This window comes from Vigna angularis, chromosome 5 (genome assembly GCF_016808095.1).
Source record: "Vigna angularis cultivar LongXiaoDou No.4 chromosome 5, ASM1680809v1, whole genome shotgun sequence".
NCBI lineage: Eukaryota > Viridiplantae > Streptophyta > Magnoliopsida > Fabales > Fabaceae > Vigna > Vigna angularis.
In genome coordinates, this window is record NC_068974.1 from 11,590,738 (window position 1) to 11,616,701 (window position 25,964).

The following is a 25,964-nucleotide window of genomic DNA, read 5'->3' on the forward strand; positions in this document are numbered from 1 at the left end:
GGAAGGGAGAAGCTGAGGAGTGCACAGTTTCTTCCTCTTAAAGGGAAGGGTTCGTGGATTCAAAGAGTTTTTGGTGGTTCTGCAGATTGGAAGGCTTGCTGCAAATCTGAGAGAGGAGAAGTAGAGAACTTGTGGATTTGGAAGGAGATCAAGAACACTGCATTTCAAGATTCAAGGAAGTCTTCAAGAGGTAAGAGGAGCTAAATCTATTTCTTTGATTGTTGAAATATACTATGTTTGATGCAAATCTGGGAAAAAGGGGATGAAAATGGGGTTTCTGGAAATCTGGTGCGATTCTGCAGAATTCTGCAGAACACGCGCTCGTCCAAATGGCTCGACCAATTAGTGGTCGGCCAAAATATTAGAGCGTTCGGTATTATGTTCTACGAACCTCAGCGTTCGTCCTTGGCTAAAAGTCAATAATATATTGGTTTAATCCTTTTCGACATCCCTATTTGTGTACGAATGTTTGAGATAGGTCCTCGTTTTCTAAAGTGTATCAAAATGGTCCTTAATTTTGAAAATTGATATCAATTGAGTCCTTCCCGTTAAGTTGGTTGGACGGCGTTAAAAAAATTGATGAGTGGGATGCTGAGATGACGAAATGTTACTGACGTGGCATTGACCTGGCTTAATGGTGAGTTTTTTAGATTTAAAAAAGTGAAATTTGTAAATCAAAACGCAACGTTTTGATTTTTATGAGAAGGAGGAATCCCTAAATTGATGAGGGTTTTGTCGAGGGTTGTCTTTTGTGATCCAATTTGGCGGACAATAGGTATCGTTTCTAGATTTGCGAGTGATCTATCGGTGGTATTTCGGTAGAATCAGGAAGGTGTTGGCGGTGAAGCACGTGGAAAGCAGTGGCGAAAGTGTTCGAAGTGAACCACGTGTTCAGGTTAGTAAATGTGCTTTTGATTGAATTTTGTGATGATTTTGTCCTTTATGGTTGTCGTAACCTGTTGTATGTTGTATATTGTTTCGTTTTCGATTGCAATGTGGTCCCTCGTTATTAAAGCGTTGTTTGATTGTCTTTTTTAGTGGGTTGTGGTTTGTATATATTGTTAATGCTTTTTTTTGTGGTCTGTTGCAATGTGGTCCCCCATTGTTAAAGTCTTTTCTTACTTTATAGGTTAAAATATAATTGTTGTTGTACGTAATGGAAGGAAATTTTGAAGTTGTTTTTCACCATGGTGGAAAGTTCATAAATGAAGGAAAACTTAAGTATGAGGGGGAGAGTACAAGTTTATCCTTTGACCCAGACATGTGGAGCTATTTCCTTGTAGTCAGTGTAGTAAAAGGTCTAGGTTATGATGGGTTTAAGGAGTTGTCGTACTGCGTTGGTGGTGGTTCTGTTTTGGAAAATAGGTTGGAACCTTTGTTGGATGACATAGGAGCCATGCACATGATTACCTTAGCCAGGCTTAATGGTGAGGTTGATCTATTTGTTGTTCACAATGTCTCTGAACCTGAGGTGATAAATATGTTAGAATATATTCCTCAAAATACAGATGAAGTAGAAGTTGAACCTGTAGGTATGGTTATGGGTGAAGGTGAAGAGGAAGTTGGGGGTATGGTTGTTGAACCTGTTTTAGAAGAAAGAATTGAGGCTGATGATGTTGTTGAAGGAGAAATTGAAACAGAGGTTGGTGGGGGTGAATGTGAACAACATAGTGAAAGACAATTTGAGGTGGCTGTTAATGAAGGTGAGAGAGGCCAGTGTGATGGAATCAATGAAACTGTTGTGGTTTCAGAAGAAAGAGTTGAGGCTGATGATGTTGTTGAAGGAGAAATTCAAACAGAATGTGAACAACACAGTGAAAGACAATTTGAGGTGGCTGTTAATGAAGGTGAGAAAGGTGAGGATGATGATGTTGTTGAAGGAGAAATTGAAACACATGTTGGTGTGGGTGAGGTTGAAGAGGATGGTTGTGATGTTCAAAGCTGGACCAGTAGTGGCCATGATGATGGCAATGAGGAGGTTAATTACGACTGTATGGAAGGTCTGGTTGATGTTAATGTTGAGTGTGATTTAGAAGAGGAGGTAGGAGATAGAGTGGCAGATTGGTTTGGTACTGTTGAAGTTGATGTGCAATTTGATGATAGTGATGTGGATGATGGAATGAATAGTGATCATCATAGAGGTTTGTCCGATGATGAATGGAAATCTGATGAATTAGACAGTGGAGCAGAAAGTGAAGCAGAAGATGATGAAGAGGAGGGTTATGGGAAGTTTGTAACCTTCTGCATGCCTAAGACAATGGTAGATTATAAATGGGATGTGGGAACTTATTTTGCTAAGAAGGAAGACTTTGTGGATGCCATGAAAACATATGCAATAGAAAATGGCAGAAATATTAAATATATTAAAAATGATAAGAAGAGAATGAGGGTAAAATGTATGGGTGCTAAAGGAGAGTGCCCCTGGATGGCATATTGTGCTTATATGGAAGCCATTCATACGTGGCAATTAAGGACTATTGTTGATGACCACAGATGTAGTAGAGAGCACAAATTAAGATTAGTTAATGCAAAATGGCTCAGTAAAAGGTTGGAAAAAACTGTTAGAGAAAATCCACAAGTAAAGGGAAAGGAAATTCGTGAGAAGATAAATCGAAAATGGAATGTAGGTGTATCTAGATGTATGGCTTATAGGGTAAAGGCCATTGCTTCAGACAATGTTGATGGGTCTTTCAAAGACCAATATAGAAGGATTTATGATTATGCCGATGAGGTTTTAGCTCGTAATCCAGGATCCACAGTAAAAGTCAAAGTTGAAGAGAATGTGGATGGAATCAGTTTTATGAGGTTTTATACATGTCTAAAGGCCTGCAAGGATAGTTTTGTGTCCTGCAGGCCAATAATTGGGTTGGATGGTGCTTTTCTGAAAGGAAAATATGGTGGTGAAATGTTAACTGCTGTTGGTAGATACGCAAATGATCAAATGTTACCTCTTGCGTATGCCGTGGTCGAAGTAGAGAACAAGGATACTTGGAAATGGTTCCTTCAACTTCTGGTTGAAGATCTCGGTGGGGAGGAAGTAAGTTCATCATTTACATTCATGTCGGACCAGCAAAAGGTAATGCACATGACCTATTTCCCGATTATGTTAATTATCTTTGAGGTTGAAATCATATCTCTAACAACACTGTCATAATTTGATTCAACAGGGACTACTACAAGATGTACAAGAAGTAGTGCCTGGAGTTGATCAACGTTTCTGTGTTAGGCACTTATACGCTAATTTTAGAAAGAAATTCCCTGGAAAACAACTCAAGCGTTTGATGTGGAAGGCAGCTACAACAACTCATCCACAAGCATGGGAAGATGAAATGAGAAATATTAAACAGCTTAACGATGAGGCTTTCAAATACTTGTTAAAAATCCCTCCCAGGTTTGTATTTAAATTTCTATTCTTAAAAATCTGCCAAATATTCACAGTAACATTGATGAACATATATATGTTCTAGGTACTGGTCAAGATCAAGATTTAGCAGCAAGCCTCAGTGTGATACTTTGGTTAACAACTTGTCAGAGGCTTTCAATAGTGTAATGGTGCATACAAGGTCTAAGCCAATCGTAACCATGATGGAGGAAATCCGGCTTTACTTGATGAAGAGATGGGCAACTAACAGGACAAAAAGTCAATCACTTTCTGGGAACATTTGTCCAAAAATCAAGACTAGACTAAAGAAGGAGTCTCAGTTAACTAAATATTGGATACCGTGGTAAGAATGAGGTTTGTTCACTTATGATTTCTTTTAAAATGTGTTAGTGGTTTATGATTATAATGTGTTTCTTGTTTTGATTTTACAGCTGGTCAGCAAACAAGATTTTTGAAGTTCGCCATGTGTCCCAAGCCGGTGACAAATTTGTAGTCAATTTAGATGAAAATTTGTGTACATGCAGGAAGTGGGAAATCACTGCCATACCATGTTGCCACTCGTTAGCTGCTATGAAATTCCTAAATCTTGATGCAGAGGAATTCATTCCATGTTGCTTTAGGAAGTCAACATATGAAGAAACATACTCTTCAATTATCTATCCAATAAATGGTAACAATATGTGGGAGATTACCATATATGAAGATGTTCTCCCTCCACCAAAAAGAACTTTGCCTGGAAGACCAAAGAAGAAGCGAAGGTTGGAGCAATGGGAGTTGGTGAAGGATGACAAAAGAATGAGGAAGGGTGGTTTAAAGAAAAGATGTGGCATTTGTAAGGAACTCGGCCACAACAGGACTTCTTGCACCAAAGCACAACAAACAACTGATTTCAACTCTCAACAAACACAACAAAGTAACCCATCAACTCAACCAAACATCCCATCATCAAATCAAGAAGAAGCTGCAATTTAAGGGGATAAATGAACAACTTTAATGTATTTTTTAATGTCTCTTTGTATTAGACAGCAACTTGGTGCTCTTTTTGTATTAGACAGTACTTTGGTAATCTTTTTCTATTACACAGCTGATAATGCTAATTTTGATGTTAAATCCTCTTTTTTTGTCTTCTTTTCTAAATAATTTTGATGTCTTGTTTTGTAAATAACTCGTCGCCCACCGAGCGCACGCTTGTCGACCAGCGAACAAACGAAAGGACGCTCGCCCTGTGGACGCACGAGAGGACGCTGGCCAAGCGATAAGAGGACGCTCGCCCTGTCGACACACGAGAGGACGCTGGTCCAGCCAGAAGAGGACGCTCGCCCAGTGTCGACGCACAGTCGACGCTCGCTCAGAGAGATGTGGACGCTCGTCCAGTGTGGACGCATTAGAGAACGCTCCCTCAGCGAAAATAGGACGCTCGTCCACAGACGACGCTCAGTGCACGGTCGGCCAGCGAGAATAGGACGCTCGTCCACAGAGGAGGTGTATGATAGCAATATATACACTCATAAAACAATGACCCTGAGCAATGCAGATTTTTTTAGACTCATAAAAACATTACAACTTCAACATAATAACATTATTTTTACTCATCACATTTCATAACAAAAATAAAGTTTTCACTAATAAGAAGTCTGACTTTCATTGAAATGGAAGAAAAGTACAACACGGTTACAACCCATCAGCCCATTCTCATCAACATTGATACGCAAATTGAATTTATTACACATAAAAGAAAAACCAAAAATATCAACACCTTCATCCAGTTCTGAACAACCAACAAAGATTTCTCAAACTTAACTAAAATTTTCCTATTACTATCCATTTCTTCACTGTGTACCGAACTTTCTTTGTTTCCTTCACACTTCAAGCATTTGCCCCTTTCCTCTTCCACAACATCATTGAACCATTTGAAGTAGTTGCAACCACCCTCTTCAGCACCACTCTGTATAAACAACAATCGATTCTCAAAAACACTTCCACATAATACAAATGTCAAATAAATCATACCTTATACTTCGAGCATCCCCAAAATTGCTTGCCACGATTCTTCAAAGTTTTAGCAGTTCTCATCGCACATCTCAGTCCACAGTGGCAAATCGGTGAACACAAATTACGGTTCTCCTTCTGCCACACAGTGCATGTCGACGAACAACAAGAATGCTCCTTCGACATCGTCTTCGAACAACTACGTTCTTAAACCCACCCACCTGCGTCGAACAACTACGTTCTTAAACCCACCCACCTACGTCAACAACCTCCAACACGAACCTCGCTCTCGTCAACCAATTTGGGGATTTCTTCAATTTAGGGATTCCTCCTTCTCATAAAACGTTCGCTGTTTATGTTAAAAATCAAAACGTTGCGTTTTGATTTACAAATTTCACTTTTTTAAATCTAAAAAACTCACCATTAAGCCAGGTCAATGCCACGTCAGTAACATTTCGTCATCTCAGCATCCCACTCATCAATTTTTTTAACGCCGTCCAGCCAACTTAACGGGAAGGACTCAATTGATATCAATTTTCAAAATTAAGGACCATTTTGATACACTTTAGAAAATGAGGACCTATCTCAGACATTCGTACACAAATAGGGATGTCGAAAAGGATTAAACCAAAAAAAAATATGAAGAAAAGAACGAAAATGAAATAAAGCCCAATGTTTCTCGGTCAGCTAAGAAATAAAAAATAAACTCTTGTTTTGGTCTATCCTTGGTTTAAAGGCGAGACCTTGAGTCACACACTACCCTTACCATTTAATATCCTTTTAAATTATTCTTATTTGATTATTCTATCTTTTTAATGCAATTAATAATATTTCCTACCATATAAGATTTGTATGCACCACAATCAACTCTATCTAATTAATTCCATGATTCCTGTATAAATCTTATTTTATTAAAAACCAACATTTCAATTTATTAATTTATACCTCAATTTATACAATTTCTCGGATTATGCAAGGACTTTGCCCTCTATTCCCACTTTCAGCCTCTTTCTTTTACACCTTTTTTTGCAATTTGGTTGTCAAATGCAGTTGTTGTTCTTCTCTTGTTCCTTTGAGACCTATAATCATTGTTTACTCTGTTTTCTATGATAGATTATACACTGTGGAGCTTAAGGGCACGGGATTCAGCATATGTCTGCACATTAATTGTCCGATGAGGTGGTAGTATAAGTAGGGGTGGGCAAATAGAACTGAACTGCACTGTACTACTAAAATCTGTACTGAACTAAAAACTAATTTGTCTAAACTGAACTGTAAAACAGTTCAGACAAACTGAACTGAACTGAACTGTTTTTTGTTTTATCAAACTGGACTGAACTGAACTATACTAAATTGTACTAAACTACAATATAAACTAAACTGAACTACTAACTATACTAATTTTAAACTAAACTAGTAACTATACTAATTTTAAACTGAATTGTACTAGTTTTTAAACTGAATTGTACTAGTTTTTAAACTAAATAGTATAACAATACACGTTCTTTTTAATTGAAATTTATTTTAATATTTATTTTATTTTATTCATAAGTGTCTTACAAATTAACTTTTTAATTATTTGATATTATTATTTTCTATTTTATTTATATTTCTTTTATTATTATATGTGTATGGAAATTATTTTATTATTTATTTATTTTATTTTATTTTATTTTTTATTTTTTTATTTATATTTATTTTGTCATGAATATTATTTTACTTTTATATTTATTTTTTTAATTTTTTATTTATATTCTTTTTGTTTTATATGTGTATATAATTCATTTTATCTTTTTATCTACTTATTTTATTTTAAAATAATTTTTTATTTATATTTATTTTGTTCTTCGTAAAATTGTTTTATTAATCAATTATTTATTATTTATATTTTATTATGTAAAAATTAAACTAATATTTATTAATTATTATAATATAATATTTCTATAATATTAATTATTTTTGCTACATTACTATTTTTTAATGATATTTCATTATATATTCATTTAATTAAATTTAACGTTAAAAAATATATTTTAGTTTTAATATGTAAAATACTATCATTTAAAAATAATAATATTGATATTTATTTTAAAGTAAGTTGATTTTTAAAATAAATAGTTATTTTAGTGTGCGCTTACACACATTTTAATATCATTAAAAGTTTTTTAACATATTTTTACATATTTAATAATATGTTAAAGAATATAATATATTTAAAGTATTATTTTTTTTATATAGTCTTTTTTTTTATGATTTATATTACTTAATCATTTAATAAAATTAAATTTAAAAAAATATATTTTACTTTTATTACTTAAAATAATATTATTTAAAAAGTAATATACGTTTATTCATAAAAAAAATATAAAAATTTGTGATAAAAAAATTTTGTCTTAAAAAATTTATTATTAATTTTTTATTTGAACGATTTCTTTTATTAATATTAACGTTTTCTTAGCAAGACGAAACAATTGAACTGGAACTAGAAAAGAGAAAAGAGTAGATACAATTCTCACAGTTAACTGAACCGAAACTGTTATAAGTTCAGTTTTTAAAAACTAAACCATAAAATAGTATACTGAACTTTTAGTAAAAGTGGATCAGTTTTTTTAAGTATAATATAGTATAGTTAACTATAGTACAGTACAAATCAATTATTTTTGCCCAGCCCTAAGTATAGGTAATAAAATTTGATCAGATTTTGGATCTAAGTCTACTTCTTGTGCAAAACTATATTGATTTTTTTTTAAATCCATATCCAAATATATGTAACATTGGAAATCCAAATCCATAACTAAATCCATTTGTAATGAAACTTAAATCTTTTATAAATCTAATTTTAATTTTAAATCTATTTTTAAAATAAAATAATTATTTCATCTAATGCATAAATATATAAAAAAGTTAAAATAATATATAAAATAATAAAAATATAATAATATTATAGTTATAGTTTAATAATATTAAAGATTAAAGATAATATATTATATAAATTCTTAACATTACAAAAAAACTAAAATCATGTAAATGTCCATATAAATCTTCGCCACAGATCAGCGCACTCCTTTCCTATGGGACCAGTGATAGCAAAACCTATAATTTCAAAAAGTGAACCAAATTTACTAGTACAAGCAGCAAAAAAGACCAAAAGCAAAACAAAACGCGACGCGACGCGACGCTAGTCACCACCGCCACACGCTAACACGCCGCGAGCGACCATCACCACGCGAGATCAAGAGAGGAGGCCCGCGTGACGGTTTGCACACAGAGCAAGGAGGCGGGTCACTACGAACAGGTTCGTTTATTTATCCCTTGATTTTTCCCTGATTTCCCTGATTTCGTTTTTGGGGTTATACGGATTGTTTTGGGGTGCTAATTTCCCTGATTTTGTTTGGCCATTGTTTTGTGGTTGTCCTGATTTTGCCCTGAGCTCCCTTGATTCCCCCCGTTTTTGTCCTTCGTGTTTCGCCATTGGGATTTATGTTTACTGGATTTGATACATTCTGAGATTGTATAATTCTGACCTTGTATAACTGCCCAGCATGCTTAATTTCAATTCAAATTGGGGCTCTGAGTCACTGTGTGTTAGGAATTGGCAGCATGAGGAATGCTTCTCACTTTAATTGGCAGCACGTTAAAGTTTCTGAAAACTATAACTAACTTGTGATATTTCAACATATTAAAGCAACTTGTCAATAAGCAGAGAAAGCATTTGCTTGCTTCTATTTTTAGGAGTTGTAGTTAAAATTAAATAATGAAGTCCCCACCCGTCTTGTTAGTTTGTTCGGATATGTTTGAAAAATGAAATGCCATTATCCTATAATTTCTTTAGGAACTTCTTTTTTCTATCATAAGGTTCTCTCTCTAGTCCCGAGAAAGCAATGTTTTCCCTTTCCAGTTTTCGTTTCAGAACATTGGATTTTTTTAAAAATCGGACATTATTTTCATCAATTTTTTAAGCAAATGTCTCTTAAGTAACATACCCAAACAGCACACAACACAAACAATGCAAGGGTAAACTAAATATAAAAAGTATGTTATACATATAATACAGTTAATTCATGTCACCATACATAGATACATATAAAGGAACAATTAAAGTATGCTCATTGAACCACAACTCACATATCTTTACGTTTGCATAGTTCTGCTGGCACTCTCCAACACTATGCAAGGTAAGCCACAACACACGACTCATCCGGATTTGTATAACTGTCGAACTAACAGTCGTCTTTGCAGTTGCATAGTTCTGCTGACACTCTCCAACACTATGCAAGGTAAATCCCCAACACACGACTCATCCGGATTTGTATAACTGTCGAACTAACAATCGTCTTTGCACTTACATAGTTTTGCTGGCACTCTCCAACACTATGCAAGGTAAATCCCCAACCTGCCTATATCTGCCATTAAAGGCTATAGACGAGGATCTCCCTCTACTCTCATCATTGACACTGTTCTTCTCTATGTGAGCATGAACAATGCTTTGAGTGTAGGGATAGACAGACCAATCCTAAGTTCACTACAGTTATACCGAACAACCACGACACCACATAACCACTTATAGTCATCTCTCCCTGAGATGTCCACTTCATACTCACATACATCATTTACATTTACAACTGTATCATCACAGTAATTTATCATATTTCATACATTCTCATATTTTCACATACATCTCATCACAGCATATATTCCAAACATTTGTACACATGATTCAATTCAAGAGAAAATAACCTTGGACAACATTATTTGTAGAATACTATTTGGACGACCACTAAACATAGTGGAACGAACGCTATTGGACGAACGCCATTTTCCAACACCAGGCCTAACACTATTTAGACGGACGTCATCAGTTCATCCACTATCAAATCGAACGCCCAAAACCGAATATCACATTGGATTCAACATTATTTGGCCGAACGCTAAAACCGAACACCAGGATTAACCATAATTAGGCCGAACGCTATCTGCCGAACGCTATCTGCCGAACGCTATTTGTCGAACACCATTTACCGAACACCATTGGACAAACGCTATGAAATCACTAATAAGACCGAACGCTCAAGATTCCAAACTTAAGATTATCGAAGTAAGACCGAACGCTCAAGATTACTACCCGACAATACCAAGTTACTAACGAACGCTTATACTAATCAATAAACCAAGGCCGAACGTAAAAGATTCAAACTTAGAATATCAAATGAAGATCGAACGCTTGCTAATACCCCAAAACCGAACGTTCAAGATTTGAACCTAAGAATATCATATTAATACCGAACGGTCACAATCACTACTAAACTAAGACCGAACGCATAAGTTTCAAACCTAAGAATCTAAATTAAGACTGAACGCTACAAGCAAAACCTGAGAATACCTCATTAAAACTGAACGCTTACAATTACTAATACAGAACCAAGACCGAACGCTAAAAGATGGAATACTGTTTGGACGAGCGCAAATAGACCGAATATTATGAAACCCAATACTATAAAGTAAAACACTATTTGAACTAATGTTATAGATCAAATAATAATTGGACGAATGCTAACAGATGGAATACTGGAGACCGAATAAACCTTGTTTAGACGAACGCTATACAGATCAAATATGATAAGACCGAATAATCACTGTTTGGACGAACGCTTGAGATCAAATAAGACGAAATCGAACATTATCATGTTGAATATTGTTTTGACGAATGGCTAATATATTATTGACTTTTAGCCAAGGACGAACGCTGAGGTTCGTAGAACATAATACCGAACGCTCTAATATTTTGGCCGACCACTAATTGGTCGAGCCATTTGGACGAGCGCGCGTTCTGCAGAATTCTGCAGAATCGCACCAGATTTCCAGAAACCCCATTTTCATCCCCTTTTTCCCATAAGGATACACTCAAGTTTATGGCATTGATTATTGTGAGACTTTCTTTCCTGTGGCCAAGATGACTACTATTCGTCTATTCTTTGCCATGGCAGCTATTCGTCACTGGCCACTTCATCAACTAGATATAAAAAATGCCTTCCTTCATGGTGATCTTGAGGACGAAGTTTATATGGAGCAACCTCCAGGATTTGTTGCTCAGGGGGAGTGTGGAATGGTATGCAAATTACATTGCTCTCTATATGGTCTCAAGCAGTCACCACGTGCTTGGTTTGGAAAATTCAGCTCTATTGTTCAACAATTTGGCTTGAAACGAAGTAAAGCAGATCATTCAGTTTTTTATTGTACTACATCTCTTGGGAAATGTGTTTATCTAATAGTATATGTTGATGATATAGTCATCACAGAAAATGATGTTGTTGGAATATCTCAACTGAAGAAACACATATGCAAACATTTCCAAACCAAAGATCTTAGAAGCCTCAAATACTTCTTGGGCATTGAAGTAGCTCGGTCAAAAGATGGAATTGTAGTCTCTCAAAGGAAATATGCTCTTGATATATTACAAGAGACAGGAATGATTGATTGTAGACCAATAGACAGTCCTATGGACCCAAATCAAAAATTAGTTTCAAGCGAAGGTGAATTGTTCTCCGATCCAGAAAGATACAGAAGACTTGTTGGAAAACTGATTTATCTCACTATTACAAGACCTGATCTATCTTTTGCAGTTGGAGTGGTCAGTCAATTCATGCAGGCTCCATGTCTTGGCCATTGGAATGCTATCATTCGTATTCTAAGATACCTAAAAAAGGCTCCTGGACAAGGGTTGTTATATGAAGATAAAGGAAGCATTTAAGTCTCTGGATACTGTGATGCAGATTGGGCAGACTCGCCTATTCATAGACGGTCTACTACTGGATATTGTGTTCTCCTTGGGGGAAATATCATTTCATGGAAGAGTAAGAAACAAAATGTAGTAGCCCGATCAACAGCTGAAGCTGAATATAGGGCTATGGCATCACTAACAAGTGAACTTATATGGGTGAAGCAATTTCTTCAAGAGCTCAACTTCTGTAACATTCAAACCATGAAGATGTATTGCGATAATCAAGCTGCTCTCCACATTGCATCAAACCAGTGTTTCACGAGAGGACCAAACATATAGAAATTGACTGCCATTTTGTTAGGGAAAAATTGTTGTCCAAAGAAATTTGTACTGAGTTTGTTGGGTCAAATGATCAATTTGGAGATATGTTAACTAAGTCCTTAAGAGGACCTAGAATTGAATTCATTGGTTCCAAGCTTGGTACATACAATTTGTATGCTCCAGCTTGAGGGGGAGTGTTAGAATTATTGTTAGAATGATTAGTGTGAGTTGTGTGTGTGCTGTCAGTATGAGCTGTGTGTGTGAGTTGGAAAGGAAATGGGTAGTTACTTTCTTTCCCTATAAATGTAATGCTAATGTAAGAGGAGAGGTAAGCCCTCTCATTCAATAATATGTTTCTATGATTTCTATGTTCATTCAATAAATACCAATCCTCTTTCTCGTTTAATTTATTTTCTATGGAGCTCAGTAGATTATACTATTTTGCAAAGTGTTAAGATTTAGGGTTATTGTCGGAATTGAATGCTCCCTCTGGTATTTTGCAAGCCCAAATTCTATCTTCTAATACTCTGCCTTTTTCTTGGAACCTTCTGTATACGCGGCTCGCTTCTAACAACTAAATGCATCACATGAGTCCCCTGTCTTAAGTTATATGGATATGACTATGAATGCAAAACAAGAGCATCTAATTTATGTATGCACAAAAACTCCTTTCCTTGCATTTTACTGTTTTTAAGAAATTAGTGATTCAACTGAGATGTAGAATTGGTAATTGATAATCATACACAATTATGCATATAAATTTTAAACGCTGGAAAATCTGTTCTAGCCTCATTGAGTTCACCCCAAAACACAATACACTGCATAATACACGCCTTGACCCAGTTGAATACTAAGTTGAGTTTTATGACATTGGGGATATCCTGTTCTTCTTATCAAAATTTCCCTATAAATGAAATTTTCTTTTCTGATGTTCTCCTCACTTTTATACTTTTAATGGTGACACTAGAAGGTAGAGACCAGCATACATGTTCACCAATGACCGGAGGCAACAAGAACGGACAGGGAGATATGGAACTTCTAGAGTGGAATTCCTTCAGGTTTTTCTTCCTCCTCTCATTTTCAACTATAAACACTTAACCTGCAATCAATAATAATGTACCAATAAATTGTATGTCTTGTGATGGTTTTCTTGGACCCAGATGGATATAATGTTTGTTTCAGGAATTGGTGACTCAGTTTCAGAACACATCTGCAGATGAAACAAGAGAGAAGATTTTGGCAAATTTGGCCAACTTTGCCTATGATCCTTACAACTACAACTTCTTGCGTCAGGTAGGACCTATCAGTTTGTTTTCCAGAAAAAACTGTACAACGTTAACTAAATGCACTTGCATAACATTGCAGCTTAATGTTTTGGAACTTTTCATTGACTGCTTAACGGAACCCAATGAAAAGCTTGTAGAATTTGGTATAGGAGGGATCTGCAATTCGTGTGTTGGTAATTCTAGTGACTATATCTTTAGTGATATCATTATTTCTGCTTGTCTAATTGTTTATCTTATTGACAAAAATTACAATTTTTGTGTAGATCCTGCCAATTCCGCAATTGTAACTGAGTTTGGTGGGATACCCCCTATAATTCAATGTTTATCAAGCCCAGTTAGGAACACTGTAAGAATAATGTGGAAAATAAGACTGATTTATTATTCTCAATCATAAAAAATACATTCTCATACTCTCTATTTGTAATAATCTAATTCTCCTAAAAAGGGAAATAGGAAAACTAGGAAATGTAGGAAAATAAAATAAAATAAAAGATTATGTATCTATTTTCTCTAATTACGAAGATTTTAAAGATATTATCTCAAATTTCAACATTCCCCCTCGAGCTAGATCATACAAGATTGTATGAACCAAGCTTGGAATAGTCAAACTCAATTGTAGAGAACGTCAATAAACCAAATTGGACAGCAATGGACAAAAGCGAACTAACACCATGAAACTTCAACTTGGACAGCAATGGATGAGAGAGATTTCCATAAAAAAATGGATGATGACTTGCAGCAACAAACAACAACAAACTACAAGAACAAATGAAGGACCTCCAGTGGCGAACAACAACAAACTACAGGGACTGGATTGTCATCAATAGTGGTGCACAACAACAAAACTTCAAGAACATGATTTCCATGAGTAACATATGGGAGGCCTTCAAAGGCTAACAGCCACAACCCTGTAGGGACTTAACCACCTTAAACAATAATGAACCTTTAGGGACTTAATTGCCATAACAACAACGAACCTTTAGGGACTTAACTGCCTTAACAACAACGAACCTTCAAGGACTTAACTGTCCTAACCTTTAGGGACTTAACTGCCCTAACAACAATGAGCCTTCAAGGACTTTACTGTCTTGAACAGTAACAAACCTTCAGAGACTTAACTGCCTGAACAACAACAAACCTGCAGGAATTGAACTGTCCTGCAGCGGCTAACAACAACAAACCTGTAGGGACTTAACCACCCTACAGCAGCTAAAACTTTTCTTTCCCTCACGACTGAATGACATATACACGTCAATGACAGAACGTGAAGGTGGAAGAACTGGTGAGAACCAATCCGTACTTGGGGACAAATCTGAAACCCCTAACATCGAATGAGCCAAATCAGCGGGCGATCTCATACAACAACTCAGAGTGAGCTATTACAACAAGACATTAGAACAACTCTCAGTGAGCTGTTACAACAAGGCATTGGCAGAAACCAAAAACACCAAAGATTGGGACTTATGATGACATCAAAAGGCTTGTTAAAATGGAATACAGGAATATGTATTACTTGAGGTCTTAAACACCTCTACACTTACATTTATAGAAAACAAAGTAACTAACCACACTCCTTTCCAACTCACTCTTAGTTGGAACACACTTGAACACAACTCATACACACATAACTCATACACAATAACCAATAATTCTAACACTCCCCCTTAGGCTGGAGCATACAAATTGTATGAACCAAGCTTGGAATAATTGAACTAGGTTTTGAACTGGATGATTTGTCCTAAAGAGTGTGAGGCAAACAGAGATGGGTTATCACATGTCAATGAACTAACAACAACTTGTGAAACTTCATCTTCAAAAGTGGATGAAGGAGAGCAACGGTGGACAATGACAAATTGCAAGGACTGAATTCCCATCAATGATGGATGAGTGACGGGATCTGCAGTGGCTGAAAGCTATAAAACTGCAGGGACTACACTGAATCCCCATCAATGATGGATGGGTGATGGGATCAACAGTAGTAAAAGCTACAAAACTGCAGGGACTACACCCATGCTAAACTGCCATACTTGGTTTGCAGGATGGGTGATGGGATCAACAGTAGTCGCTGAAAGTTACAAAACTGCAGGGACTACACCCATGGTGGACTAACATTTCCTTTGCAGTGTTGTCTTGGAACGATATTCCCCCTCAGTGTGAACGACAAGGCAGAAATGGTGAAATTGTTGACTGAGATTGGAAGTATCAGAGTTGTTGGTCCGAAGATCAAAAAGCTTTGCAATCTTAAGAAATTGACAAAGCGGCAAATATAGTGAGAAAAAGGCAAGAACAACAACACAGAGGCAAAAGCCCCTACGGCAGAGCTGGAGGATGACAAAAGCGGAAAAAGGTAGGACTAGGTGCTGGTCCATGAACGGCGGAGACGAAGACACACGAAGATGGCAACAATGGCTGCTCTAGAGGGTCTGAACAGAGGAGGGAGGTATGGCGAGACGACCGGCAGCGGCGCGGTTTGATGCCGACGTCGAGAAGGCGGCTCGTGGTGAACACGCGTCCGAGATCTACCGAAGAGAGGAGGCGCGTGACGGCGACCACCAGGGTTAGGTCGCGCTTGAAGAGACAGTCCAGATCCACTGGACACCGGTCAGAATTGTGACAGTGGCTGACAAGAAGGCGGCGCGTGACAAACACGCACCCGAGACTAGTTGAAGACAAGCGGCACATAGAAGCGCATGAAGAGGAGTCTGGTCTTGACTTTGACGAGGTTGGTCGTCGCTCGAGGAGACGGTCCAGATCCACTGGTCATCAGTCGAAACCGTGACGGTGGCAGGCGTAGATCGGAGAGATCTGATGCTCGTAGTGGCGCGTGAGGGAGAAGTAGCTTTCGAAACTGACGTGGTTGGCCATCGCTCGAAGAGACGGTCCAGATCCGCTGGTCACCCATCGAAACTGTGACGATGGCCGGCGGTGGATAGAGGTTGGCTACGGCGGAGAGGGTCGGTCGATTGGGTTGCGGCTCGCGACGACTGACTGTTATAAAGGGAGTGTCTTTCTAGGGTTCCTAGGAGACTTTAGGTCTCTTTGATTTTGGGTGTTGAGATTTAAGAAGAAGAGAAAATGGATCTTATGAAATTTTTAAGGGCTGCCGGCGGCCATGGCGGCCGGCCGCTGACAGACAGCAAAGACCACCAGAAGAGATCAGAGAACCTGCTCTGATACCATGTTAAAATGGAATACAGGAATATGTATTACTTGAGGTCTTAAACACCTTTACACTTACATTTATAGAAAACAAAGTAACTAACCACACTCCTTTCCAACTCACTCTTAGTTGGAACACACTTGAGCACAACTCATACACACATAACTCATACACAATAACCAATAATTCTAACAAGGCCAAAGACAGGTTGGAGGTTCAAAGTTCTCTGCTGGACTACTCCTAAATGGTGATACTTAACACTATATCACAAGAAGTATGGGCTAAACTCTAGCCCAAGAAGGAAGTTCTTTGCAAGGACTGAAAAATATTTCCCCTCACAACAAACAACCGACAACGACAAACTGTAGAGGTTACAACAACTGACTGTCACGATGGCGACTGATTGCGCCGGCGCCGACTGTGGTAGCAACGGAACGAAGCACTGTTTCTCGAGAAATAGAAACGAATGGAGAGATAGAGAACCCTTCGTAATGGAGAGGAAAGAACTGACGCGATGGCGTCGAAAGAGGTCTCCCTGTCGAGAGAGGTCTCCCGGCGCGGTTGGTTGTCGCTCGAAGAGATGATCCAAATTCGCTAGTCACCGGTCGAAACTGCGACGGTGGCCGGCGGTGGAGAGCGGCAGTGCACAACGAAATACAGTGAACGTGGATTCTGATTGGAAGTCAGTGAAGATGCCAACTTTGGGCATTACTTAAAATACAGGTGCAACTACTGGTCTGAAATGAAATCTCATTTTGAGACAAATTCTGGAAGTATAGCTTATAGTTAGGTCAGATTCAACTCTCTGGAAGTATAGCTTATAGCTAGGTCAGATTGAACTCTGGAAGTATAGCTTATAACTAGGTCAGATTGAACTCTCTAGAAGTATAGCTTATAGTTAGGTCAGATTGAACTTTGGAAGTATAGCTTATACCTAGGCCAGATTTTGGAAGCACAGTTTTGTGTAGTTGTTATCATAAGGACAGATGTGTTGGTAATGCTGGAGAAAGAGCTAGAATTCTAAGGTAGAACTTGACTAGGGCAATTGGATCCCATTAAAAACATATGTTAAAGAAGACACTTTTAAGGGGCCGTCGGTAGCCATGGCGGCCGGCCGCCGGCAGACAACATAGATAGCGGAAGCGGATCAGACAAGCTCTGATACCATGTGGAAAATAAGATTGATTTATTATTCTCAATCATAAAAAATACATTCTCATACTCTCTATTTGTAATAATCTAATTCTCCTAAAAGGGAAAATAGGGAAATTAGGAAATCTAGAAAATTAAAATAAAATAAAAGATTATGTATCTATTTCCTTTAATTAGGAAGATTCTAAAGATATTATCTCAAATTACAATAAATAAGTGCTTGCTTTTTGTTTCCTAAGATGCAGATCATGTAGCTTGTAGGTCAAGGAATTGCTAAAACATTAACATCCATATTTTAAATATTTCTGTTAGCATTTCCTCCCATAAGTTCAACTTTACAGGCATGATTTTGTTTTTTAGTCCATCACTAAATATATTTTTTTACGTGTGAAAAAAATTGTGATTTTTTATATGAAATTTAATTATTTGAGACCTGCACTTTTTCACCTATTAGAGCAATATGTTATAGTAGGTACTCTTTTAATTACCCAACTCACAATACTAACAACTCATTATGATTTTCTTTTTTTGTTGCATTTGAAGAGTAATGTTCCTTACATTTGCCTGTACATTCTAAAGTTATTTTTCTTTCATAAAAGAATCAATTACAATTTGGTACATTAACAGTGCATCTATCTGTTGTTTTAGGTAAATTATGCACTTGGGGCACTTTATTATATCTGTAACGATTTTAACAAGGAGGAGATTTTAAAGCCTGAAGTTATTGACATCATTAAAAGGTATGTAGCCGCCGAAGATATTAGTGGGAGTTTCAGTAATCTGGCTAAAGCTTTTCTGAATAATCATCTATCAGGGAACGACTGAGAGACAGAATTTAAACTTTTTTGCTCACAATTTACACTACCTTCTACAATTAAGTATGTATTGTTATTCAAACTATGAGTCTTGTCTTACGCAGATGAAAACAATTGCTTTTAGGGCTTCCTCCGAGTATGTGTGCAAAAAAACACATTTATTCCCGTGGTCTGGGTTGAATTTGAGTATTGGTATCATTGTATATTCGAATGGTGGTGTAGAATTTAAGAAATGGACATGATTTCAGAATAGGAATTTTTTCTGAAAACCCTAGACACAATTATTCCCTTGGTCTGGGTTGATTTTGTGTACTAGAATGACTGCATGTTCTGATGATGTTGAAAATCGTGCTACACAAATCATGATTTTGTCTGACCTAATTCTATCAAAATAGACCTACTTTACTTTCAACAATTCACTTCTGTTAGTCTTGTGTTTTTTCATGTAATAAAACAATTTTCAAACTACAATGCATTTGTATTATATATGTCTTACATGCTTAAAAGTATAATTAATTTAAGGTTTAATCCTTTTCGACATCCCTATTTGTGTACGAATGTCTGAGATAGGTCCTCGTTTTCTAAAGTGTATCAAAATGGTCCTTAATTTTGAAAATTGATATCAATTGAGTCCTTTCCGTTAAGTTGGCTGGACGGCGTTAAATTTATTGAGTCGTGGCACGCTGACGAAGCAAATTTTAATGACGTGGATCAAATTCATTTGCACGTGGACCTACAGCACCGTCGAGTACTCTCCTTCTCTCCCCTCCTCTTCTCTCCCTCCCCCTCACCCCGCCTTCGTCTTTCTCATCGATCTTTCCTCCCTCGACGACCAACTGCTCTCCCTCAAGAAGGACCTCCTCCTCCTCCACCACCACTTCCCCGATCACGCCCTCGTCGCTCTCCTCACCTTCGATGTTGTTTGCGATGGTGCTGTGGCGAAGATGATGGTGGTTCGAGATTGTCGAACTCGCGAAGAGAGACGCGATGAGGATCGCGATTCTGGGTGGTTGTTCTCGTGGTTTTGACGGAGGCTGGTGGCACTGTTTGAAGGTTGACGGTGGTCCGGGGTTGTGCGGCGGTCAGGCAAGGGCTCGCGTGAAGGAGATGGTGGCGAAATGAATTGGGATTCTGGCTTGGAGTTTGATTTCGGCGTTTAGGGTTCGAAGGATTTTTCAGATCGGATTGGGTTTTTGGATATGCAGGTCTGAGATGATGATTGGGAAAATGAATGGTGGCACGGTGATGATGACTTGTGGCTGGCGGTGCGGTGGCACGATGTTGTTTGCAGTGGTGCTGTGGCGAAGATGATGGTGGTTCGAGATTGCCGAACTCGCAAAGAGAGACGCGATGAGGATCGTGATTCTGGGTGGCTGTTCTCGCGGTTTTGACGGAGGCTGGTGGCACTGTTTGAAGGTTGACGGTGGTCCGGGGTTGTGCGGCGGTCAGGCAAGGGCTCGCATGAAGGAGATGGTGGCGAAATGAATTGGGATTCTGGCTTGGAGTTTGATTTCGGCGACTTCCTAGACCGATCGTCCTAGAGAGGAGACGATCGGTAGTGAGAAGACAATTGAATCTATCGAGCGGTAAGACCGATCGTCCAAGAGTAGATGTCGAGCGGTACGAGCGACAGAGCAGATGACGAGCGTACCTGTTGAGCGACAGGCTCGGTGACGAGCGTACCTGTCGAGCGGTACGAGCGACAGGCGTTAAGGACGAGCGACAACAATAAGATCTCAATCATCCGAGCGTTAAGGACGAGCGGCAACAATAAGATCTCTGTCAGAAGACATCCATTCCACATTCTACTCCACCTCTGCCACTCGCCCTCCAAGGTGCACCGGCACTGCCATTTCCGTCGCCCTCGGACTTCTAGAGTCTTGCCTTGTCACCACAGGCTCCAGGATCATGCTCTTCACCTCCGGACCTGCCACTATCGGACCTGGAATCGTTGTTGATTCTGATCTCCGCCAACCCATCAGAACCCACCATCATGCTCTTCACTCCCATTCATTCTTTGCTTCCTGCAATTCCTTCTTTTCTCTCTCAAAAACCCTAATTCCCAATTTTCCCAATCGCTTCTTCCTTCTCGCCCCGTCGCTAGGGTTTGTCTCCTTTCCTCTCTTGATTTCTCCAATTTCCCTTTCTCCATCTCTTCTCTCTCTGAATTGAACTTTGCGTGTAGCGCTTTAGGGTTCCGATTCGCCAGGGAAGATGAGCACGCAGAAGAAGCGCGCGTTCCAGATAGAGGCATTTCGTCAATTAAGCCAGGTCAATGCCACGTCAGTAACATTTCGTCATCTCAACATCCCACTCATCAATTTATTTAACGCCGTCCAGCCAACTTAACGGAAAGGACTCAATTGATATCAATTTTCAAAATTAAGGACCATTTTGATACACTTTAGAAAACGAGGACCTATCTCAGACATTCGTACACAAATAGGAATGTCGAAAAGGATTAAACCTTAATTTAATTATTTGTTTGTGTAAAATTAATTATTCAAGGTTTTGGAATGGATAATTGAATTAAAATAAGATGTGCAGAATGAACATATTCAAAACTTTCCCTCCACAACAATATTGAAAACGAAGATCAGACCGATTATATAATACTATACCAGTTAAATTTGCAAAAAATGTCGTGATATGTAAGAACTGTGTTATGAAGCATTTTCAAATTTATACCATAAAAAAAATTACATAAAAATTTAAACATATTTTTGGATAAATTTTGTTTTTTACACCTATAAATTATTCTTAGTACCATCATCATTATTAATTAAAAGAAACAATTGAAATTTTATCTATAAAAGCAATTTCTGTATAATAAAAACTTATTTCCAAATAAAATTTATCAACTTTCATATTCTTTGAAATTTGACCTATTTCATTGATTTCAAAATAAATTACAGAGATTTGCTAAAGTAAATATAACTATCCAACATAACTAGTCAATCACATTTTTAGTAGTTAAAAAAATATAGTTTGAGCTCAAAATAGACTATTAAAATAATATTCTTGAAATAATTAATCAAAAGAAAAGTACAAAATTATTGAAAATGGTTTTTTAGATGATCAAGAATAGTAATAGTATAATTGGAAATGACTTTCTCAATTTTCCAATCAAGAATGAGTATATTATATATATCTTTTTGAATTCTTAAGACGGAGATTAAACAAATCGTCTCATAGAATTTGAGTAAGATCAATCCATTTCACATTAAACCTCGTGATACTATAAAGATTTATCATGACAGAGACAGATCCTTATCCTTAGCTTTTAGTTATATAAGCAAAATATTTATAATTAGATTCACAAGATATATAAATATCAAATATTAAATTGTCTTAACTATTTGTATCACTTCACCCTATATCACAGTTTAATTAGACTCTATTAATATTTAGTTTGATATAAAGAGATGTACCAAGGTCTACTGTAAGAACTAACTTTTTCTTTAAAAAGGATATTTTTATCATAAAAATCATATGTTAAAATTAAATTTATTATCTAGTTTTAAAAGATATTCCATACACCACTTAAATATCTTTAACTCTTAGTATATTAGCAAAGGTATTATTTTTTTTTAATTTTTTATATTTTAGATTTGTTTCCATCGTACTTAATAGTTCCACATATTAGGAATTGAAATTAAGTGCAATTTAATTTTTTAAAATATTTAAAAAAAATAAAACTATGACGAAATTATTTAAAACAAATAATACATTTATTTATATGATGATTAATCTTAAGAATAAAATGATCTATAATTACTAAAAATGATAAATGATATATTGTGTGTAGAGTTGATATCATTTCAAGTTCACTGTATTATTATTTAGGTTTAATTGCTTCCTTAGTCCTCAGTTTGGTTGAATTGTGTCAAATTCATCCTCATTTTTAAAAAAGTTTCATTTTCGTCTTCACGTGGTGTAAAAGTGTCAATTGAATCTAAACATAGGAAAAATTTGTGTCAATGTAGTCATCTCCGTTAAATACAGACTAACTGTGTTAAGTGGTTGATTATTTAGCACTAGAGGATTAAAACGTGGCAAATGAGTGATAGTAGTGGTAATGACGTGTCAATGAAATTAAAATTAGGGTACATGGAAATAGGTTATTGAATTGGGGAAATTAAAATCAGAATTCAGTTAGGGTATTTGTGAACGAAAACTAATTAGGGCATTTGAGATATTTGAGATAGAGTGTTTCTGAGTTGAGGAAGGGTGAAAAATCGCAATTGGGGCTTTTGAAAGCAGAACGCGTTTGGTGATTTGGAAGCGTTTTTCGCATTGTTCGTGGGGTGTTTGGAAGTGCGAAGTGGGTTCCATTCGAAGGTACGTGTACATTGCTTTCGTTGGGTTTATGGTTGCTTTGGTGTGTGTGTTTGCTTCGTGTGTGTGTTTGCTTTTGTTGTGGTCCCCCATAAACTATTATCTCTGTTTGTTGTTGTCCCCCATTATGGGTGTTGTGTGTGGTCCCCCATTGTGCAGGTTAAAGTCAATCTTTATGCTGTGTTTAGGGTTCAGTACAAATTTGTTTTAATTGTTTATGGTCTGTTTAAATTGCTTTGTGGAAGTGTTGTACCCTGATATGTAAATGTAGTGTTATTTTGGTCAATTAAATGTAGTGTTATTTGGGTAAAGTTAGACTGACATGATTTTTTATATTAGTTTAGGATGCCTAACTGTGATGTCGAAGTGGTCTTTCACCATGGGGGCAAATTTGTGAATGATGGGTCATTTAAATATGAGTTTGGTCAAACATCTACTTTAAAAATTGACCCAGATAGATGGAGCTACTTTGAAATTATGTCCATTTTGAAGGAGATGGGCTATATTAATGTTAAAGAGTTGTGGTATTCAGTGGGTGGTGGTACTGTGTTAGAAGGAAGGTTAGAACTATTATCTGATGACAAGGGTGCATGTGATCTGGTCAACCTTGCCATTTTGAATGGTCAATCTCACCTGTATGTTGTACACATGGTGTCAGATCCTGAGTACGTTCATATGTTGGGGGAGGGTGACACTGATAATCGTGTAGAGGTAGAGTGTGAGGAAGAGTGTGAGAAGGCTGGCAATGATAATTGTGTGGAGGCAGAGGCTGAGGGAGACACTGATGGGGCTGTTTTGGGGGAGGGTGTAGAGGCTGACAATGATAACATTGTGGAGGCAGAGGTTGTGGGAGAGGATGTTGGGGCTGGTTTGGGGGAGGGTGTAGAGGCTGTTAATGATAACTTTGTGGAGGCAGAGGCTGAGGGAGAGGATGTTGGGGCTGTTTTGGGGGAGGGTGTAGAGGCTGACAGTGATAACTTTGTGGATGCAGAGGCTGAGGGAGAGGATGTTGGGGCTGTTTTAGGAGAGGGTGTAGAGGCTGACAGTGATAATTTTGTGGAGGCAGAGGCTGAGAGAGAGGATGGGGGACATGATGACTACGATGTTAGAAGTTGGAATGGAGATGAAGAGGATGTGTTGAGTGAAGATCATCTTGTGGAGGTTAGTGTCCATGGAGATGAAGTGGAAGATGATTTCTGTAACCGTAGTGAGGAAGTTGAAGTGGGTGGACCAAGTGGGAAGTATCTAATGAAGAGATGGGCAAGAAATAGAGAGAAGATAAGGTCATATGAAGGTTCCTTTTGCCCCAAAATTTATAAAAGATTTCAAAAGGAATTAAACAACACAAAATATTGGATACCTAGGTATGATTTCATAATATGAAGTTTTATTTGTTTTAATTTCTTTACTTTACTTACTCACTTGAATCCAAATTTCATTTTCCAGCTGGTCAGGATTCAAATTATTTGAAGTGAGACACACTTCCAACATTGGTGACAAGTTTGTTGTTGACATAGATAAAGTGGACTGTAGTTGCAGGAAATGGAGTATAACAGGAATCCCATGCTGTCATGCCCTCACTGCCATGACATTTTTAAACATCAATGGAGAAGACTACATCTCACATTGGTTTACAAAGTCAACCTATGAACAAACATACTTTCCAATGATATATCCAGTCAACAGTGCTCATATATGGGAAATGACTTCAATGCCTGATGTGTTGCCTCCACCTAAGAGGATTTTGCCTGGTAGACCGAAAAAGAAAAGAAGATTAGAGCCTTGGGAGCTAAAGAAAGATGACACTCAACTAAGACAAGGTGGAACACATAAGAGATGTGGCATATGTAGAGAGCTTGGACATAAAAGAAATACTTGTCCACAAGCTGCCCAAGCTGCTCCAACAACTCCAAATGCAACTCAATCCAGTCAAATTACTCAATGCGAGGTTGAACAACCCCAACAAAGTCACCCATCAACAACAGCACCTCAGACAACTTCAACACCAGCTGACCCAACTGCCACAGCACCTTAAAACTGATTTAGAAAGTCATTAGCTATTATTAATATGTATTTTGGTACTTTGTTTCGGCTAGCACCTTTTTTTGGATACAAACTTCAATATGTATTGTGTGCTGATGTATTATTTGATGAAGCAAAGTATTGTCTGTTCAATGAATATGATGTCCAGTTTGAAGCACAGTTTCTGTTGTTATATTCAATGTGCAGTTTGAAGCACAATTTCTGATGTTATATTCAATGTGCAGTTTGAAGCACAAATTCTGTTGTTATATTCAATGTGCAGTTTGAAGCACAATTTCTGATGTTATATTCAATGTGCAGTTTGAAGCACAAATTCTGCTGTTATATTCAATGTGCATTTGAAGCACAAATTCTGTTGTTATATTCAATGTGCAGTTTGAAGCACAAATTCTGCTGTTATATTCAATGTGCATTTGAAGCACAAATTCTGCTGTTATACTCAACTTTGATTGAATCTTATATTATTTATTAGTTATTTTCATTTGAAGATAAATGACAAGTGCAATATTGTTTCTACTGCAACTGATAACTGTGTACAGTAGCCATTAAATTGTTGCTGTCATCAAATTTGAATTTAGCTGTTAGGTTGTATTTGGATAAACTTGTTCTAAATTTTCTAAGACGAAAAAAATGAGAGTTAAATAAAATGAATTTATTTTATTGGCTACATGTTATATTTGGAGAGTTTACTTAGCTGTCATCAAATTGTTGCTGTCATTAACTTATTCTGTTTAGTATAAATGACAACCACATATTTCTA

The 25,964-nt window shown here is 37.1% G+C and overlaps 2 protein-coding genes across 2 annotated transcripts; one reads left to right on the plus strand and one right to left on the minus strand.

Moving 5' to 3' along the window:
* Nucleotides 1-5,004: 5,004 nt before the first annotated feature.
* Nucleotides 5,005-5,557, minus strand: LOC128196628 (uncharacterized). Its single transcript, XM_052878117.1, has 3 exons — nt 5,393-5,557; nt 5,201-5,327; nt 5,005-5,150 (listed from the first exon to the last, which is right to left on the minus strand). Exons 1-3 carry the CDS (start codon nt 5,555-5,557, stop codon nt 5,005-5,007), a joined length of 438 nt encoding a protein of 145 aa, XP_052734077.1.
* Nucleotides 5,558-23,506: 17,949 nt separating this feature from the next.
* LOC128196629 (uncharacterized) lies at nt 23,507-25,196 on the plus strand. Its single transcript, XM_052878118.1, has 2 exons — nt 23,507-24,444; nt 24,608-25,196. The coding sequence occupies exons 1-2, from the start codon at nt 23,507-23,509 to the stop codon at nt 25,194-25,196; spliced, it is 1,527 nt and encodes a 508-aa protein (XP_052734078.1).
* The last annotated feature ends 768 nt before the right edge of the window (nt 25,197-25,964 follow it).